Source organism: Mesoplodon densirostris, chromosome 5, assembly GCF_025265405.1.
Source record: "Mesoplodon densirostris isolate mMesDen1 chromosome 5, mMesDen1 primary haplotype, whole genome shotgun sequence".
Taxonomy (NCBI): domain Eukaryota; kingdom Metazoa; phylum Chordata; class Mammalia; order Artiodactyla; family Ziphiidae; genus Mesoplodon; species Mesoplodon densirostris.
In genome coordinates, this window is record NC_082665.1 from 55694777 (window position 1) to 55712040 (window position 17264).

General features: G+C 39.1%; 1 protein-coding gene and 1 non-coding gene across 2 annotated transcripts in view; both read right to left on the reverse strand.

Moving 5' to 3' along the window:
• IFT57 (intraflagellar transport 57) overlaps positions 1-17264 on the reverse strand; it is a 60330-nt gene that overhangs the window by 20887 nt on the left and 22179 nt on the right. The window contains exon 6 of the mRNA XM_060098760.1: positions 5094-5216. Within this exon, the coding sequence (XP_059954743.1) occupies positions 5094-5216 (123 nt within the window). The remainder of the gene's footprint in view (positions 1-5093; positions 5217-17264) is intronic.
• On the reverse strand, positions 12050-12122 carry TRNAW-CCA (transfer RNA tryptophan (anticodon CCA)). Its single transcript has one exon. It is a non-coding gene; the product is annotated as a tRNA-Trp (tRNA).

Below are 17264 nucleotides of genomic sequence, written 5' to 3' on the forward strand. Positions count from 1 at the left end.
TTGCTCTCCATGTTTGCTCTTTCATCTGGATTTCCACATTCAACAACCACTTGTTCTCTAAAACGACTCACTGGCCGATCCATTTCTCGCTACTGGTCTGTGTTCTCAGATCTTCTGGTCCTTAGGCTTGTCCATATCATAAGCATCAGTTCCTGCAGGACAATGCCCTGTCATTTCTCCACCCAGATCCTAGAGCTCCTGGTTTGACCCCAACCTGCTGAGCTTGGCCAAGCCATCTCCCTACCAGGCACTCAGCTGGAGATTGACGGTAACCTTCTAGCACTACGGACAGCCATCTAAAGTTATGGTTTGTAATTTTTAAGGATATGTGGAAATGCTCATGATGAAATAATATGTTAAAAAAGAGGTAAAATCTCAACACCATACACAAAAGCACACAGAAACAGTGGTCAACATATATTAAGTGATTCTTCTGGCACCATTCTAAGTGCTTTAATACTTTTAATTTAATACTTTTTTTTTTTTTGGCAGTACGCGGGGCTCTCACTGTTGTGGCCTCTCCCGTTGCGGAGCACAGGCTCCGGACGCGCAGGCTCAGCGGCCATGCCTCACGGGCCCAGCCGCTCCGCAGCATGTGGGATCTTCCCGGACCGGGGCACGAACCCGTGTCCCCTGCATCGGCAGGCGGACTCTCAACCACTGCGCCACCAGGGAAGCCCTTTTTTCTTTTTTTTTTTTCATTTAATACTTTTAATAACTTTATTGAGGTAGGCTTTATAATGAATTCCATTTTACAGATGAGGAAACTGAGGCACAGAGTGGTTGAGTAACCTACCCACAGGCTCCAACCGCTAATAAGTGTTAGACTCAAGATGAGTACTCAAGTGTCCTGAGTTTAGAATTTGTGCTTTTCACCAGTATGCTATATTGTCACTAATTGAATAGGTAAGAGCCTGGGTTGGAGGTTCAAAGATCTGTCACTTACTAGGCAGAGGCAAATAACTTCTCTGTGTTTCAGTTTCCTCATCTGTAGTAAAAGGTACCTGCATATCATAGGGTAGTGGAAAGGATTAAATGAGTCAATGTATGTAGTGCTAAGAACAGCACTTGGCACAATGCAAACAGTAAATATCATTTATTATTATTATTTTTATCATATCATATATACCTTTACTAAGGAAAAAATTAGAAAGATTTACCAAAGTGATACTTATATGAATCCAATTACACCCTAGGTAAAAATATAAGGCTGATTGTTATCAATATTCCCTTAAATGATGGAAGCATTAGGGCAGAAATTTTGTAAATTCTTCCTGAATACTGATACAGACACAAACCTAAGAGGGCTATCATAGAATACAATAATATTACAAAACAATATTGTAACATAACAATAATTAACATTTATTAGGCAGTAACTATGTGTCAGACACTGTTCTTGTTGCTTTACAACAACTCCATGAGGTAAGGAATATAATTAGTCCCATTTTACAGATGAGGAAAGGAGGAACAGAGAGCTATAGTAGCTCTCCCTAGATCACACAGCTAGCAAGTGATAGAAATATGAATTTTGGGTGTCAAGGGAAGGTGTGTGAGATAGGCTCCATCCTCTCTGGGTCTTTATAGCTACCAAAGTTCTACTAAGTTTCTGAAACGTTGGGTCAATAAATCAGGATTTGATGGTGGGACTAAATGTGTGATCCCTAGCTTCTAATTCACAGTACACTGCCTGCCTCCTCTCCCCTTGAAATATTACTTCTGTATTATTTTTATAATTAACAACAAAATTGTGTTTTAAAAAGACTCAGAGATTAGGATAATTCTTGACCAGTTACAGATTTAAGTCTAGTGAGTATAATCACAGATGTTTGCTCTTAGTTTTAAATTCCACCAGAGTAGTTATATAACACTTGTGGGCACTACTATGGGGTCTAATAAAGAACAATTTAAAAAAAAAGATAAAAACACAGCAGAAAAGGAAAGAGTTAGAGAAATAAAGAGTAAAAAAAAAAAGAAAGGAAAGAACAGAAAGTCCAGGATGTATTATACTCGTAGACGATTTTATTAGGTGGCACCGACATCCACTCTAGTTTAGGTGTCCTCAGACTGCCCTTCTAAGGAATTGATGCCTGAGCCTTACTCACTTGGTAAGAACTGAGGCCTTAACTAGGGTTGGCTAATGACCTGGTTAATGACCCAGGATTTGGCTGAATTTATCAACTCTCTTGGCAAAACTTCTGACTGTGTCCTCAGATACATTATTCCAAATTGAGGCAGATCTGAGATGGGTATATAGCTACTCTAGAAGTAATCACCAGGAGCATTCTCTATACCCAGCTCTAAAAAGGGAACTGCTAATACAGTCCATTCAAGCCAGCATATGACAAAAATCCTTTATCTTCAGTTGTGGAATGTATTATTTGTAGTTTTGGCAACATACTTATTTTCCCAGTTGTAATTTGTTTAAGCTAATATTAAAATTTATTTGCATTCTTTGAGAACTGGTAATAGTAACAAGTAGTGCCAGAAACAAGGATAAGCTAGCCTAGCAATAAAAACCTGATTACATTATGAAGAATATACAAAATAAAATACTTGTGTATGACAGGATGTCATCAAGCATACAGACTATAATATGCAAAAAGAACAGAAAAGAAGATTTACTTTTTTTTTTTTTTGTAATACACTGCTGGGAAGCATACAAGGACTAAAATGAACCTGTGAGGAAAAAAAAGCAAAACATTTGATCTGGTGCCAAATAAATATGGGACTTTTTTTTACTTCTAACACAAGGTAATTTTAAAGAAATTTATAATTGTTTTAAATAATGCTGACCCTATATTACTTATCTCCTACATCTCTATGCTACTTAAAAATTAATGTAACAGTGATCAGTAAAACACATTGATCTGAAAATAATTAATTCCTTTTCTTCCCCCTCAAACATGAAGTTGAAATCTTGAAAGGTCCTAAATGGCCTGCAGTGAGTAAGAGGTTATTGTTTTGTGCAAAAGTAAAGGAGAGGGTTTGGTTTTGGTAGAGTTAGGAGTTGAGGAAGAATGGGATCTACCATGATTCTGGTGTCAACGCTTCCTGATTAAGGAGGATAATGAGTCTGTGAGAAACCACATGTATAACCAGATTACTTTATTTCTGAGACATGAAAAACATTTCTCTATTCATTAGCCCCTTATTTTCTCAAATCAATGTATAATTTTATTTTTCTTAAGTAAGCTGAATAAAGAATTGACCCTAAAGCTGTAATTTCCATTTGCTACAGCTGAAATACTTAGGAGAAAGAAGGGTTTACGAAACACTGGACACAAGGATCAAATTATCTAGAGAAGAATTCTGAAAAAGCAATCAAATAGGACTTTATGTCAGTATTTTTACCACAAAAATCTAAACTCAAAATGACATTCACATATTCGAAAAAATACCAACCCCCCACCAAAACTTTATCTGACATTTTTGAATGTTGCCTGTAACACGGACTGTATAATTAATGACACAGTATATGCTCATAAGATCAAGGCTGGTAATGAATGGCATGAGACTAAGAGTCCAACTCCAAATTAGTTAATTCTTCCCCAAATCAGGAGAACATTGATTCTTTACGAATCCAGGGTTTTGACTACTGCAGGATTGGTTTACAAAACTGTATAGGTTAGCAGTTACATTTATATTCTCTCTTTCTTTATTCAGTTACTTCTATTATGTGGAGATCAATGACAGTTCTTAAAAAAGACACACTCGTGTGATCCTATTAGATTTTAAGTGAGATGTTTGATTTCAAGAGTTTACTTATCTTGAAAGTAAACAAATTAAACTTGCTTCCTCACGGGACTAAGATGTACTTGAGAGTTCCCAACTACACAATTATTTTAACATGTTGTTCTAACTACAGTCACAATAATAGTGATGTTTAATTGTATGAAGAAAATTTGTTCTGACAAAACTAAAGAATCAGAAATTACATTTTCACAAAAAAATTACACTTTTGAAAATTATGACTTCCAGCAGAGATCAAATCAGGAAAGAAATTCTTATTAATATGTATTTACATATAAGAGACACATAAACAGAGATTTTACCCCCAATGTACTCAAATAATAGCTGTCCTCCATAATGATTCGGTAAATATATTGTAAACAGGCTGTAGGATTTGCCCACTTACTCTAGATAAAGCTTGTTCCACAGCTGTTCACAGTCCAGGAAGACCTCTGTTGTCCTTATCTTATTTTAGGACTGCCCTAGGAGTCTAGGCTACTTCTTACCTTCTCTAGGATACAGTTCTACATGCCCAAATCCAGGCAATCGAAGTATGAATTAGCTTCCAAGGCACTGAAAACAGTAATCTTTGTATGGCTGCTACTTTGGGGAGCAGACATACAACCACATTTGTAGAGTGACAAGTTTCCCTAGAACCTTGTTCCATAATTCTGGGGCTTGTCTCTAGCCTCCAAGGATAAAAATCCTTTAATTTTTTTACCTAGATGTCTCTCTAGCCCCTTTCATAGAGATTATTATAATACTAATGAGAGTAGTATTGTCTAGTCACCTATTAGCTTGTTCTGAAGTTCTTACTCATAAATTGTAGGTAAAAAGTAAGCAGAAACTTGATTAAATGGGCCAGTTCATCTGGCCTAATCCCCAAATCTTTATTGCATATGATTTCTTGATTATTTTCTTAATATTAAACTTTTAATCATGTGTACTGAGTAGATTATGTAAGGTAGCTTCCAGGACGTCTTCTGTTTTGCCAACCAGCAGAGTTCTAAACCATTTTTTAACTCTACTCAGTTAGTATACAGTCATAGAATTCCAATTTCATTCACTATTCACCTAAACAAAATATGATTGCCAAGAAAATATATCAAAATGTATTGAGAAAATATGCCTTAATCCCAGGGAAATATGATGTGTTCCAAATTATTTTAAAGATACACTCCTTGCTTTGTGGGCCATATTACATTATTTATTCATTCAACAACAATTTATTAAATCTCTATTAAAATAAAACATTGGAAACTGAATCCCTTCTTAAATCATTTTTGTAACTGGGAGTACCCCTGACCCTGAAATGGCCTTATAAAAATCTATCTGAACAAAATGTGTTCTCTCTTCTATACCTTATTGTCAGTCCTGATCGTGACTTTCAGTTGTGGTAGTACACGTTCCACTTCTAGACTCCATTCCGCAGCATCTGTTGTGGATTCCAAAATATCTTCTTGTTTGGCAGACTCGTTCATATCCTAAGAAAGGAAAGATATCACAGGATTGAGAGTTTATAAAAAGAAATGGTAAAATTTTGAGGCATTTTAGCAGCACTGCACAATTTATATCAAGCATGGTAGTATTAAAATTACAGCGGTAGAAGAAATTTTTTTCTGTCCTCTTATCCATGTTGAAAGAAAATAATGCACCAACCTGGTAGAATAGAAAAGTTAGTATTTATAAAAGAAGCAAATATGTGATTTAATTATTTTTACAAAGAATAATATTTTTGAGATATCAGAGTGAACTCAATGGGAATACTGTTAAATGAATAAGCCATTTAGGTATGTTAATTGGTAATGGTAGAAAAGATGTAAACACTCACATGTTTGGTAAGAAAACATTGTCTTAGTTTGAATTCACTGTACTGAAATACAAACCCAAAATCTGAAAGACAAAAAAGATAAGATCCCAGAAGTAAAGGGCACATTGTTTACAAATTTTGTACTTATAAGGTGATATTTTGGTTAGGTCAAACCATAATATAGCTTAAAAATGTGATTTAATGCAGACCTATTTGAACTCAAATAGGGTAGGGGTCGACTTTCTGCATTTGTTTTCTGCTGTTGAGTAATAAGCTCAATTCAGTCCTGTTTTTGAATCAGAAAAGGAAAATTTTTTTTTTCCATTTTCTCAGCCCTCCACATTTCAGCATTAAGTATGTATGGACCTGAAAACATAAAGAATGTAAAAATTAATGATTTAAAGATAAAGTTTAATGCATTAATTTTGGTAGTATTTTTCCTTTTATGCTCCCTCGAAAAATTATTTAAAAAGTATGAAAAATATAAAAATTTATTAATATAGAAAAAAAGAAACCTGAGAGATACAAACAGCCAAATACAATGAATAAACCTTACATGGATTCTAACTTAAACAATCTGTAAAACGATGTTTTTGAGACAATCAGGGAAATTTGAATGTGGAAGATTATTAGATGATATTAAGGAATTATTATTAATTTTATAGGTATGACAATGGCATGGTGGATATGTTAAAAAAAGGGCTTATAAATCAGAGATAAATGTTGAAATATTTACAGGTGAATTTACATAATGTCTGAAATTTACTTTAAAATACTATGGGGCAGAGAGAAAATGAGGGAGGGGCTTTAGAGGAAACACGATCAACCAAACGTTAACTGTTAAACCAGGTACTGTTGCATAAGGGTTCACTAGCTCATTCTAATTCTGTATATGTTTGCAATTTCCCATAATACAACATTTAAAAATAAAAGACTATATAAACAACCTCATGGTGAAATTACATTCTCAGTGTGAATTTATGTCACTAAAAGATATTTCTTGTCCAGTATAACACTAAGTACAAGAATAACCTTATATTGGGATTTAATTTTGGGGGGAGCTTGAGGTCTTTAGGGGCTTTGAACTGACTCCCGACTGAGTCTCTAGGGCACTGCTGATGTGAGAAAACCTCTCTCTCTCTCCTACCTCCCAGCTCATATTAGCAAGTCCTAAACAGACTCAGAGCCTTAAAAGGAGCTTTTTGTTCAGAAATTCAGGGGGCTATACAGTTCTAACCACGCAATTAGAGAATGGTAACTAATATATGCTTTTACATTTCATAATATGTGGTCTGAATTTATTCAGTTAGTATAAAAAATACAAGCATTAATTTAAGAAAAGTAAAATGTGGAAACTCCAAGTGAAAAATGTCCAAGATTCTATTTTAAACATTAAAGTGCTCATTTAAATATAGAAACATTGTATTACTTTGAGTACCTAATATAATGCTATAGACCTATATAAACTGAATCCAAGGTAGCATAATAGCATCATAGTTGGGGATGGGTGACAGTATTCACAAAGCAGACATGTGTGAAGTTATATAAGAATGTATGTGATGGCATGAGAAGAGATACTGGGTCTCCCAGTGGAAACCTAAAGCCACAGGGAAAATTCTCAGTCATGAAACTCCACACTGACATTCATTAATGTTCATATACTTGCACACTCACTGGCACATCCCAGTACCCATCCCTGGCTCTAGGAGGCCCAATTGTGACTGGCTCATTTTCTATAAAAAACCGGGTAGACTTATGAGGATGACAGTGTGGGTGGGAGGATGTACACACTACCAGTGGGATGTGAGCCCTGACATTTGGAGCGTGTGTGTGATATATACACAGGCTTGCTCCTTCCAGGGTTATGAGCCCCACATCCCAATCCCACAGAGCCAGACTGAGTCGAAAAGGGGCACGTCCTCTTAAGCAGCAGTTCTGTATGATTCTTAATAGAACGTAGGTGTTCTGGTCATTGATTTAAAAATAAGTTTGACTTACAAAACCACTGTTTGGGTGAATTGAAACTGGTGCTACTGATTAAATCCTTGAGCCACTCTTCCCCAACCCCATCATCCCCTCCATCCCCTCCCTCCTTCTTCCCCTCCTTACAGGAGGGTGGAGTCCAGAATCACCAAACAAAGCCAGAGAGGGTATCCATCCACATTCCCACCTTCTTCAGGCCTGAACATCGGATTGTTCAAGCTGTGCATAACATACTTAAAATTTTTACTCAAGGAAGGGTACATTTTTCTAATTTTCATAAAGGCAAATGGGTTAGCATTGGCTCTGTTTGAATCGGACTCAGAATCTAGGAGTTAGCAGAGTACATGGAGATCAAACACCACATCAAGACAGCCCCGTGCATAAGCTATAATACTATTTGGTTTTATATTGGGCCCTTCAGTAAGTTGCATTTACCCTTCTTAGCTTATTACTTGGTTCCCTCAGGCAATAATTTGCTAATTCCTACTCCCAATGTCCTGAAATGATTTAATGTAGCAGTTCAAAATTTTTCACTCATGCCTAGGCTATAGTTAATATACTGGGGGAAATGGCCTAGTTACTAAATGAAGAAAGGGCAAAAAAAGAGAACATTAGGCTTCGAAGAGCAGCATTAACTTATTCAAACTATACAGTCTCTTTCTACTTCCATCTTTGCACATCTATTTCATAACCTTGTTCCTCACTCAGAATTTCCTAATGCCTAATAAGTGGATACATTAACTGAGCAAGCCCTACATATGAAGTATAAATCATTTTAACCACGCCTTGGTTATAACACTTTGAGAAAACCTTTCCTTTCCAATTGTTTCTCTAATAACAAATGGTATTTTATGTGGAGCTATTAAAGAGAAATAAACTGCTGTTTCCATTTAATCAAAATTTTACATCATCATGACAAAGTTCCTCTCTGAAACAACATTAACCAAGATAAAGCATGGCTCCTGTGAAATTGCATTTTCCAGTTAATGCTGCTGAAGAAACAATTAGAAGCTCAATAAGACACAGGTTATCCCGAAGTCTCATTTATAATTAATTAATTTACCAATAAACCATTTGTTAAGCTCCTACAACATTCAAGGTAAGAATCCAGGCACTGTGCTTGGTATGGAGAGATAGAAGGATTTAATCCCTGCCTGCAAAGAGTTTACAGCCTATTAGGAAGAGTCTGAGGCTACTTAGTGGGGTAATAATTGGTCCTAAGAAAAAGAAACTGATGAGAACTGACCCTAAGACTGCCAAAGGAGGAGTTGAAGATAACAGTCCAAGGCATCCCCTAACTTAACCTTGAGGCATACTACCCAGGGTCAGTTCAAGGATCGAATACGCAAGGTTGGCGCTCCGGGCTGCTCCCTCCCTGGGAGCCCCTGCCTCCCTACCTCCCTCCCGGAATGACTAAGGGCAGAGTGGCCCCACCCCCCAACCCCGCCGCCCAGAATGGAGCCCGCGTTTATGCGGAGCTGGAACTCCTGGCTCATGGTCTCTTCCCTCCACTGCCGCTGAGCCGCCCCAGAGCCCAATGGGAGGGTGGAGCGACCCCCAACCCCGCCCCCGCCCACGGCTGCATTGACGCCAGCTCTGGAGGGGCCCCTCTGGCCGAAGCCGTGACCTTCCTGGGGACTGCGGGCCAAGAAATCAAATTATCAGTGCCCGAAGGAGACTGACCAGAGGCCCAAGAACACAGGAAATATCAAAAGTCATCACACAAACATCAGCCCCACAGAAACCCTAAAGCCCAGATCCTGAAGAAGCAAAAGGGGAGACAAACTGCCTCAAAAGGGATGTTAGTCATGTATACTCCCTGTAAGAGTACATCAAAGGGCTTGTTTCCACTGATGATGACAAGAGATGCTACAAAGGCACTTTCAGTTTTCAATATAATGGAAATAAAAACTATTATACTGGCATTGTAATTTATTTTCCCCGGACCATCATTGAGGTTGGGTGCCTCTTCATATGTAAAATGGTCATTTTTATTTCTTTTTCAGTGAAATTTAATTTCATAGGCTCCAAATATTTTTATTTGGTCACTTCTATTTCTTCTTTTGATTGAGAGGCAATTCAAATATACTTTATATTTGTGGTGTCTTCTCCCACAGCATCCTTCCAAGCTAATTACTGTCCACAAGGTCACTAAAAAATTTGTCAAGGAACTTGCTTTCACAGGTCATCCACCACTCAAGACACTTGATGTGAGGGCCATCTGCCCTGCACAGCCTTATATCAAGAGCTCTGTATGGAGCTCTTTGCTCTCTACTTGTGGACCAGATAAAGGACAGGATGATGATATCATTATTTCCTCACAACCTGCACCCAAGCACATTGGTCAATGCTCAAACATCATTGCCAAGCTGACAGACAACAGGCCTGGGATCTTCTCCTATGATTTTCCCCAGCTTGCCACCAAGACATTTGATCTGAACCATGTCACCATCACCTTAATCCTGAGAAGTCTGTTTCTAAAATGAACCTGAGGGACTTCCCTGGTGGTGCAGTGGTTAAGAATCCGCCTGCCAATGCAGGGGACACGGGTTGGAGCTCTGGTCCGGGAAGATCCCACATGCTGCAGAGCAACTAAGCCCGTGTGGCACAACTACTGAGCCTGCGCTCTACAGCCTGTGAGCCACAACTACTGAGCCCGCGTGCCACAACTACTGAAGCCCACATGCCTAGAGCCCATGCTCCGCAACAAGAGAAGACACTGCAATCAGAAGCCCGCGTACCACAACGAAGAGCAGCTCCTCCTCGCTGCAACTAGAGAAAGCCCTCGCACAGCAACGAAGACCCAACGCAGCCAAAAATAAATAAAATAATTTTTTTTAAAAAATAAAATGAACCTGAAATACAAAAAAACCCCAAAACAAACAAACAAAAAATGCAATGTTACTAGCCTGCTCAGAATCCTGTTCCAGAAAGTAGTATCCCCTTTTCCCAGGTAATATTAATGGGATAGTTAAGCATCTGAAAAAATACTGCGTTCTCTGTGTATGTATTTATACACACACACACACACACACACACACACACACACACAAATATACATAGTTGGTTGTGGTTGGTCTTTTTTTTTTTTTTTTGCGGTACGCGGGCCTCTCACTGTTGTGGCCTCTCCCATTGCGGAGCCAGGCTCCGGACGCGCAGGCTCAGCGGCCATGGCTCACGGGCCCAGCCGCTCCGCGGCATGTGGGATCTTCCGGGACCGGGGCACAAACCCGTGTCCCCTGCATCGGCAGGCGGACTCTCAACCACTGCGCCACCAGGGAAGCCCTGTGGTTGGTCTTATGATGATAGGGGTGTAATAAGAGAAGGCCCTGCATATCAGTAAGGGAGATCATGTGAGGATATATAAAGCCCTTTGCATTGGATAGCGTGCATAGTGCTGCAAAGCTGTTCTGGTCAACTAGGTTAAGTATGACTACAAAACCTGATACATTTTCAAAGTACAAAACCTCTTACTTAACTCTGGGGACTACAGGTAGGCCACGGCTACCAGTAGGGGGAGTAATGTATTAACAGAGAGAGACGGACCTATTAAGTATTAATACAGAAAACTGTTACAGGTGACATACAGTGGAAGCACTGGTCATGTTTTTGGCATACCTGTTGAGTTGCCATCTTAAAACAAAGAACTTAAAACTATCTCTTTGGGGAGAAACTATTCCTAATGGGTACTGCACACTCATTACTGAAAAACCCGGTAAGAGAACAGGGACTAATCAGGTTACTGGGCAGAGAAATGTTGACTATGACTTCTTGATAGCAGCAAGAGTTAACTCCACTCATTTCAACTCTGCTAGGTCCATAACAACAAAAGCCTGGTACTTTAGGATCTTTTTGATCCCAAGGGTCCAAGCCACATTGGGCAGTTGGCTCTGGTTAAGACATCCCCCCACTGGGAATAAAGAAGAAAGCTGGGAATAGCGTTAAGGCAGTATTTCTAAAACTTGACTAATTATGGCCACCCTACAAAACATCCCTTGATCACTGACTGAGACCTTGTCTGGTAAAGGGAACATATATGGCTGCTTGGGCAGACCCAAGAATGAAGCTCAAGGCTCAGGCACCTTGCTCAGGCAAGGAAATGAGAAGACATTTCCTTGGGAATGGAGTCCCCATGTCAGACATTACAGAGAGATCACAAGTTCAGATGGGAGCCTGCTGGGAGGACCTAGATCATAAGGGCCTGGACAGAAGCTGGATTCACAGACTTCCAGGTGAAAACGGGAGATGAAGGGAGAGTTAGAAGATCCCAACACCGAACTAGTAATGAAACAAGAATAAGTGGAGGTGCTTACATCTACAATTACCAAGCCAAAATCCCTACCTCTTAGGAAGATCAGACACCACGGTCAGACTGGATTCTGGATACTGGTAAATGCTGACATTTACTGGCTGTAATTTAAAAAAAATATTTATTTGTTTATTTGGCTTCAGCGGGTCTTAGTTGCGGCATGCAGGATCTTCGCTGCTGTGTGTGGGCTCTTAGTTGCGGCATGCGGGATCTAGTTCCCTGGCCGGGGATCAAACCCGGGCCCCCTGCATTGGGAGCATGGAGTCTTAACCACTGGACCACCAGGGAAGTCCCTTACTGGCTATAATTTAATCTTTTTGATGTCTCGTATTGTATGTACTATTCTGTAATACAATGATGCCCTCAGGGTGGAGAAATCTTGATATGATTGATCCCACACTAAATGATCCCAGATAACTAAAGTTGCTCACATTCTGCCTGTAAACTGTTCCTGTAGCTTCCTGTTATCAAGATGCCAGTGATCACCTGTGGCTGTCTCCCTGCTTGCCTGTAGCACCCCTTCCTCCTCCTAGGCTGCTGTAGGTTTAGAAACCTAATAACCAAGCTTGTTAGAACTTAGGCAAAGTCAGAATACAGGGGAAAAAAGTGAGCACTCAGGGACAGGGGGCAGTGAGGTTAGGTCTCTTCATAGAATCTTTTAAAATGAAAGTGTTTATACTTATTTTGGTTGCTGAGAGGCCTTTTTTGAATTTTTCCTCATCTGCTGTTTTTTCAAGATAGGATAGGTGGCCAAAAGGCTAATATAGTATATACGGTCTTACTATGAATTAAACAGGGTTTCTCCTAAGGATATCTAGTGTCCCTGTTTCCTTACAATCTATCAATAAAGCTAGATAGAGGGATAAGTTATTTCAATCAAGAGTGTTCATCAAAATCCAATGATTTTAACAAATTATACTTAAGGCAGAGTTAAAACCTTTCATGTCCCTACAAGCCAATTCTTCTTCATGATTAAAGAAGCACAAATTGTGATTTTGATTCATTATTTTCTTTCCAAATTAGGTTTTACATAATTTAACACTATATTACTATGAAGAAAAAATGTTTAATACCATAAAAAAAGTATCTCCAGATTTGTTCTGAATAACCAAATTAAACTCTGGCTAATCTATCAAAAGAAATAGATAGATGGTAGCCTCTGTCTTTAAATATATGAAGTTCATAAAAGGTTTTCTTAAGTTCAATTTTAAGACTATCAAAAGAAATTTTATTCTAAGTTATAATGTGAACCAAGATTTGAATAAATTATGCTCCAACAAATCAAAAAAGGTAAAAAGAGAGCTCCCCAAATTAACACAAAATAAATTTAATTTTCCAATAAGAAATATGAAATTATTTTTGAATGAGAATTTAACCTCCAATATTATTTCTATTTAATACATCAAACTACCTTTGCTACTAATTTAACTACTTTAGCTACATTGGTACACTAAGTGCTAAGATAAAACCATCTCTGACTTTTTATTTTCTCTAAATAAAACCAAAAGAAAGTACCCCTGGAAGTATTTCTGGAGGAACTAATGTAGACATTATACTTGGTGTTGCAGAGTATGCAAAATAAGTCTAACCTTTTATGGCATGAATTTCTAAAAGGCTTTTATTTCCTTTGAGATGGCAACCACATAGATAAACCAGTGCTTAAATACTATACTTGGTCAATACCAAGAGAAGGGGTCCCCAACCCCCGGGCTGTGCACCTGTATTTGTGGCCTGTTAGGAACAGGCAGCACAGCAGGAGGTGAGCGCTGGTGAGTGAGTGAAGCTTCATCTGTATTTACAGCCGCTCCCCATCGCTCGCATTACCACCTGAGCTCCGCCTCCTGTCAGATCATCGGCAGCATTAGATTCTCATAGGAGCGTGAACCCTACTGTGAACTGCGCACGTGAGGGATCTAGGTTGCAAGCTCCTTATGAGAATCTAAGGCCTGATGATCTGAGGTGGAGCTGAGGCAGTGATGCTAGTGCTGGGGAGCGGCTGCAAATACAGATTATCATTAGCAGAGAGGTTTGACTGCACAGAGACCATGATAAATCAATTGCTTGCAGACTCATATCAAAACCCTATTAGTAGGGCCTCCCTGGTGGCGCAAGTGGTTGAGAGTCCGCCTGCCGATGCAGGGGATACGGGTTCGTGCCCCGGTCTGGGAGGATCCCATATGCCGCGGAGCGGCTGGGCCCGTGAGCCATGGCCGCTGGGCCTGCGCATCCGGAGCCTGTGCTCCGCAACGGGAGAGGCCGCGACAGTGAGAGGCCCACATACCGCAAAAAAGAAAAAAAAAAAAAAAACCCTATTAGTGAGTGGCAATTGACTTTGTCCATGCTAGAAGAGGATCAACTGCTTGAGATCGCAAATGATGGTGGCCTTAAAAGTATGTTTGAGACAACTTTAAATCTCCATATGTTCTAGATTAAAGTCAAGGCAGAGTATCCTGAGATTGCCACAAAAGCACTGAAAAGCCTGCTTCCGTTTCCAACATCCTATCTTTGTGAAGCAGGGCTTTCTGCAGTGACAGCAACCAAAATGAGATTACGGAATAAAATGGCCATAAGCAACACATTTTGGGTATCACTGTCTCCCATCACCCCCAGATGGGACCATCCAGTTGCAGGAAAACAAGCTCAGGGCTCCCACTGATTCTGCATTATGGTGAGTTGTATAATTATTTCATTACATATTACAATGTGATAATAATAGAAATAAAGTGCACAATAAATGTAATGCACTTGAATCATCCCAAAGCCTGAAGCCATCCTACCCCCGCCCCTGGTCCATGGAAAAATTGTCTTCCATGAAACCGGTCCCTGGTGCCAAAAAGGCTGGGGACTGCTGTTGTAGAGTGTGAAAATAAGTCTAACTTTTTAATGGAACAAATTTCTAAAAGGTTTCTTTTGAGATTGTAACCACATGGGTATATCAGTGCTCAAATACATTTGAAGAACTCAATTCATATACCTACTGAGAGGAACATGAAAGTCCAATTAACTGTCAAGAGTAAATATTCCCAGGACTCAGGGAAAAGGGAACTAAGTTGTCTTGAGAATCTAAATGTTAAGTGGATGAATCAGGAATGCCGTCTCCGGTCAACACCCCCCCTTCATCACTTACTAGCTGTCATTAAACCTCAGGGTTCACACCTGTAAAATGGGAATAATAATAGTACCCTCTTCTCATTGGAAGGGTTGATATGGAGATTAAATTAAACGATGTATTTGAAAGGCTTTCACAATACCTGGTACATAGTAAGCCCTCAATATATGTTAGCAGCTATAATTATCATTATTATATGCCAAGCTTGGTACTAGACACTTTTACATATGGGTTAAGTGCCCAGTAATAACACCATGAATCAAAGGAGCCTTATTCCTATTTTTTTCGAATGAGAAAAATGAGGTAGAGAGCAGTTAGGTATTTTTCCCAATGTCACATCATTAGTAAGTGGCAGGGCCCAGGCAATGTTACCCTAGAGCACAAGCTCTGAAACACCTTACTGTATGCCTATCTATCCTTTGTCATATAGGTAACAACTACATCCGCCCAGTTTATTACTTGTTTTTTAACTTTATGGCGTTCCCCACCCCTCCATATATAAGGTTTTAATTTTTATGCATTAGATTTATTAGTATCTTTCCTTTATGGTTTTTAGTTTCCTTGCCATGCTTTATCATGCCTATTTCAACCCATGAATATTACACTTGCCACTCATATTCTTGTGCCTCATCGTTTTTTAATTTGTTGATCCATGTGAGGTTTATTTGGGTGTAAGATATGAGGGAGGAGTCCATCTTTTTTCTCCAAATGAATAGCCTGTTATCCTATCACCATTTAATTGAATAGTTTTCCTGATTGATTTGCATTGCTTCATATACTAATATAACTGTATATGTGGATTATTTTAATGAACTCTGCACTACTTCATTAATCTATTTTTGTGTCAGTATACTTTTTTTCAGACTTACACAAAAAATTACACAAGTAGCACAAAGAATTCCCATATACCCTTCATCCAGATTCATTAAATGTTAGCATCTTACATGACCTCAGGTCAATTATGCATAAAGGGATATAATGTTTATATCTGGGAGCTGAGATTTGAAGAAATTTTTAATTTTTTCTTTGTACTCTTTTGTGCTTTCATTATAAAAAAAAACCCAAGGAATATACTTCCCTTTTAAAAACAATAAAGTTTTTTCAATAAAAACAAGTAAAAATATAAGTTTGATTAACTTCCAAAAACTAGCTGGTACAGGTGGTAAATGCTTCAGGAGTTTGAATAAGAGAGAGAAGTGTGTTTTAATGGCGATGGTGAGATTTAAGTTTAACTTTATAAGGAAGTCTGGGATGTAAGCAGGCAGAAAAGGCAAGCCAAGGGTTTATATAGGCAGGAAAGCATCATAAGCCAAAATATGAAATATTGAATGAACATGACTTGTGAAGATCATACAAGAAGAGAGACTAGGGGCTTAAAAAGGTGAATACTGGGGAGCAAAAAATATTGAATATATTGTGAAAGACCTTAGAGGACAGGCTGAGGAATGTGAATTTTGTCCTTTAAGCCAGAGGGGAGGCAAAGTAAAGTTACAAACAAGGTAAAATAACTTAGCCCACCAAACTTTATTTAGTACCTACTGTATACCAGGTACTGTGCTACTCCAGGGACAGTGAATAAAATTATAAAAAATCCTCATAAAAGAACATGCTAGTTGTGTTTTATGAAGATTTATGGGTTGTACATTTGTGGATCATAGGATTAAATGGGGCTGGGTGAGAAGGGAAGGTATCACTAAGAAGGCAGAATTTGAGCTGAACCTTGAACATTGAAGAGTCAGGTAGAGAGATGATGGGAAGGCATTCTGGGTAAGAGACAAAGGAAAAGAGGATAGGATGAGAGCAGATACACTCCTGAGGTGTTTCAAAACCTACGAGAGGGCTTCCCTGGTGGCGCAGTGGTTGGGAGTCCGCCTGCCGATGCAGGGGACACAGGTTCGTGCCCCGGTCCGGGAAGATGCCACATGCCGCAGAGCGGCCAGGCCCATGAGCCATGGCCGCTGAGCCTGCGTGTCCGGAGCCTGTGCTCCGTAACGGGAGAGGCCACAACAGTGAGAGGCCTGCGTACCGCAAAAAAAAAAAAAAAAAATATCCCTACGAGAGGTCCTCTTTAACTTAACCTGGAAAAGTTATTCCAGTGAAAGAAAATAAAGTTGGCTATGTGGACAGTTGTCAAATTGCTAAGGGTTTTGAAAGACAGACCAAAAATGCATTGCTTTATAATCTGTATAAACTGACCTGAAGGCAACGAAAAGCCATCAAAAGTTACTGAATTCAGAATGATCTGACTAAAGTCACGTTTTGGTAAGTAAGACTGAGGAGCAAGATGAAAAATATTTTGGAAAAGGGAGGTGGGGGGATGA